The sequence below is a fragment of the Mandrillus leucophaeus genome, unplaced genomic scaffold (assembly GCF_000951045.1).
Source record: "Mandrillus leucophaeus isolate KB7577 unplaced genomic scaffold, Mleu.le_1.0 Scaffold152, whole genome shotgun sequence".
NCBI lineage: Eukaryota > Metazoa > Chordata > Mammalia > Primates > Cercopithecidae > Mandrillus > Mandrillus leucophaeus.
The window spans coordinates 952919-956215 of record NW_012101499.1 but is presented as its reverse complement, the minus strand read 5'-3'; the positions used below and the strand labels follow the sequence as shown (position 1 = coordinate 956215).

At 37.6% G+C, this 3297-nt stretch overlaps 1 protein-coding gene across 4 annotated transcripts in view; it reads left to right on the top strand.

Annotated features, from left to right (window-relative positions):
• SECISBP2 (SECIS binding protein 2) overlaps positions 1 to 3297 on the top strand; it is a 43483-nt gene that overhangs the window by 22135 nt on the left and 18051 nt on the right. For all 4 annotated transcript variants that reach the window (XM_011975189.1, XM_011975188.1, XM_011975187.1 and 1 more), the window contains exon 10: positions 843 to 975. In XM_011975189.1, coding sequence (XP_011830579.1) covers positions 843 to 975 — 133 coding nt within the window. The remainder of the gene's footprint in view (positions 1 to 842; positions 976 to 3297) is intronic.

Sequence of the window (3297 nt, the reverse complement as noted above, 5' to 3'; positions counted from 1 at the left end):
TTTTTTAGTAGAGACGGGGTTTCACCGTGTTAGCCAGGATGGTCTCGATCTCCTGACCTCGTGATCCACCCGTCTCGGCCTCCCAAAGTGCTAATTTGCTCATCTTCCTTCCATGCAGTAGGCCTCCTTGCCTGTCCTTTGTTGCACTTGGTACTTTCCCCTGATGGGAGCCCTCAGCCAGTAGGGTTTTTGGTGTCTGGGAAGAGAACACTTGGCAGGAGAGCAGAGCAGAGGCACTAAAGCAAATGGGACACCATGCCTTAGAACGTATCACTGGGCTTCCTTGTACAACTTTTTATATAGTCTCAAAACCCAAATCACAACAGTTTCAAAAATAAAACTTGTTTTAAGCATATCAGACTTTGAGCCTGCATTTAATATTATTTGCTGAGTATGATTTGGGCTTATGTAGACTTTGTATCACTATAATTTCATGCCATTTTGTTGGTTTACAGAGGCATTTGGAGAGAGAATGGGCTAATGAGGCAATAGTACTAACCAAGTAGCCTCACACACAGACTTTGTAGCCAAAGACTTTATACAAGTGCTAGTGTCTTGTCTGTAGATGTGTATTGTTGACTACTCACAGTGGAGATATAGATATAGACAGTCGTGTAGGTAATTTAATATAAACCCAATGTTCTAAAAGAAGGAAGACATAAACAACCATGGTAATACTGGCAAATAATGTGGGATTGATTGTTTTTCCTTTCATTACTTGAATTTTTGAAAATTCTTGTTTATAGTCTCTATTTCATTTTATCTTTACATCAATTTTTTGTAAAATGAAAAGCACAGTTTGTATAGTTTTATAAATAAACTTACGAATTTTGAACTTTCAGGATAACTTTAGAAACAATGTAAAGAAGAGCCAGCTTCCAGTGCAGCTGGATTTGGGGGGCGTGCTGACAGCCCTGGAGAAGAAGCAGCACTCTCAGCATGCAAAGCAGTCCTCCAAACCAGTGGTAGTCTCAGGTAAGATAGTCTTTCCATCTCAGACAAGTGGTTGAAGTCTTTTTCAGCTAGATTATTGTGTTAACATTTTCTCTTGTTATCAAAAGTTATTTATAGATAAAACAGTGTGATGCTGGAATAAGCATAGATATGGAACTGTGGAATAGAATTAAAGAGTCCAGAAATAAATTCATGTATCTGTAACCAATTGATTTTTCATGAGTATGCCAACTCCATGAAAAGAACAAAGAACAGTGTCTTTAAAATGGTACTAGAACATCTGGATTTCCACATGCTGAAGAATAATCATGCCTCTTACCTCACACCATAGATCCAAATGAACTCAGAATGGATCAGTGAGCTAAATATAAGAGCTAAAACTATAAAACTCTTAAAAGAAAACGGGTAAATGTTTATGACCTTTTATTAGACATTGGATTTTTAGATATGGCACCAAAAAGAGGAGCAACAAAAGAAAAATAAACTTTGGACTTCATTAAAATTAAAAATTTTTGCATACCGAAGGACATTATCAAGAAAGTGAAAAGACAACTTACAGAATGGGAGAAAATATTTTCAGATCATATATCTGATAGGCGATTAATATTCAAGTATTTAGGAGCTCCAGCTGTATAGCAAACAATCCAATTTAAAAATGGGCAAAGGAGTGAGCTGAGATCGCGCCACCACACTCCAGCCAGGGTGACAGAGCGAGACTCTGTCTCAAAAACAACAACAACAGCAAAAAAAAAAAAAAAAAAAAAAAACGGGCAAAGAACTGGAAAAGGCATTTCTCCAAAAAAGGTACACAAGTGGTCAATAAGTGCATGAAAAGATCCTCAACATCATTAGTCATCAGGGAAATACATATTAATCAAAAGTACAGTGAAATACTACTTCCCACCTAGTGGGATGATTATAATCCAAAAACAGAAAATAGCAAGTGTCGGTGAAGATGTGGAAACATTGGAACCCCGTACACTGCCGGTGGGAATGTAAAATGGTGCAGCCACTGTGAAAGACAATCTGGTGGCTTCTTAAAACGCTCAGTGCAGTTACTACATGACTCGGCGATTTCACTCCTCAGTATTTACCCAAAAGAAAATAGATTTAGACACTTTCACGCTGGGGTTTGTTATGGCATTATTCACAATAACCAAAAGGTAGAAACAGTGCAAATGTTCATTACCACATGACGGTGTAAACAAATGTGGTATACCTACGCAATGTAATATGCAACCTTAAAAAGAGAATGAATTCCTCCTATACATGATACAACATGAATGAAACCTGAAAACATTATACCATATAAAATTAGCCAGACACAGAAACACAACTACTTTGTGATTCCACTTAAAAGAAATATGTGGAATAGGCAAATTCATAACAGCATAGATTAGAGGATACCTGGGGCTGAGGGGAAAAGGAATGGTGAGTTATTATTAATGGGGACAGAGTATTCATTGGAGCATGAAAAAGTCTTGAAAATGGATAATAGTGATGGTTGCACAACATTGTGAATCTAATTTATGCCACTGAATTGTGCACTTAAAAACAGTTAAAATGGTACATTTTATGTCATATATTACCACAATTAAAACATTTTTAAGTTATTAAAATAAGATGATTTTTAAAAATTGATCAGATTAAAAGATGAGCTTTCCACTTGATGTGATGACATTGTATAGCTGAAACCTCCTTATCTGTAGAAGTGCCCTGAGTTCCTGAAGATCTTTACCATCTGGGGAAGGAAGCTGCATTCCATGGAAGTGGTTTACTGCCTGTGCATGGGGCACCACTGGGAACGGTGTCAAGTAGTGCTGATGGCTGCCTCTTTCCTCTGACACATCTTCTCTTAAGAGCCAAGACAGTTAAAACGCACAATATGTCAAAAAGCAACTTGAAAATTTTCAGCCATAGGCTTTTAGATATGTTTCTTCCTTTTGAAGTAGTTTATTATTTCAAAAAACACTCCTTTTTTTTAAATCTGTGGATCTTCCTTTTTTTAAAACTTTTATTTTAGGTTCGGGGTGCACATGCAGGTTTGTTGTACAGGTAAACGTGTGTCATGGGGGTTTGCTGTACAGATTATTTTGTCACTCAGGTACTAAGCCTAGTAACCAATAGTTACTTCTTCTGATCTTTTCCCTCCTCCCACCCTCAAGTAGGCCACAGTGTCTGTTGTTCCCCCCATGTGTCCATGTGTTCTCATTTAGCTCCCACTTGTAAGTGAGAACATGTGGTATTTGGTTTTCTGTTCCTGCACTGGTTTGCTAAGGATGATGGCCTCCAGTTCCATCCATGTTCCTACAAAGGATATGATCTCATTCTCTTTTATGACTG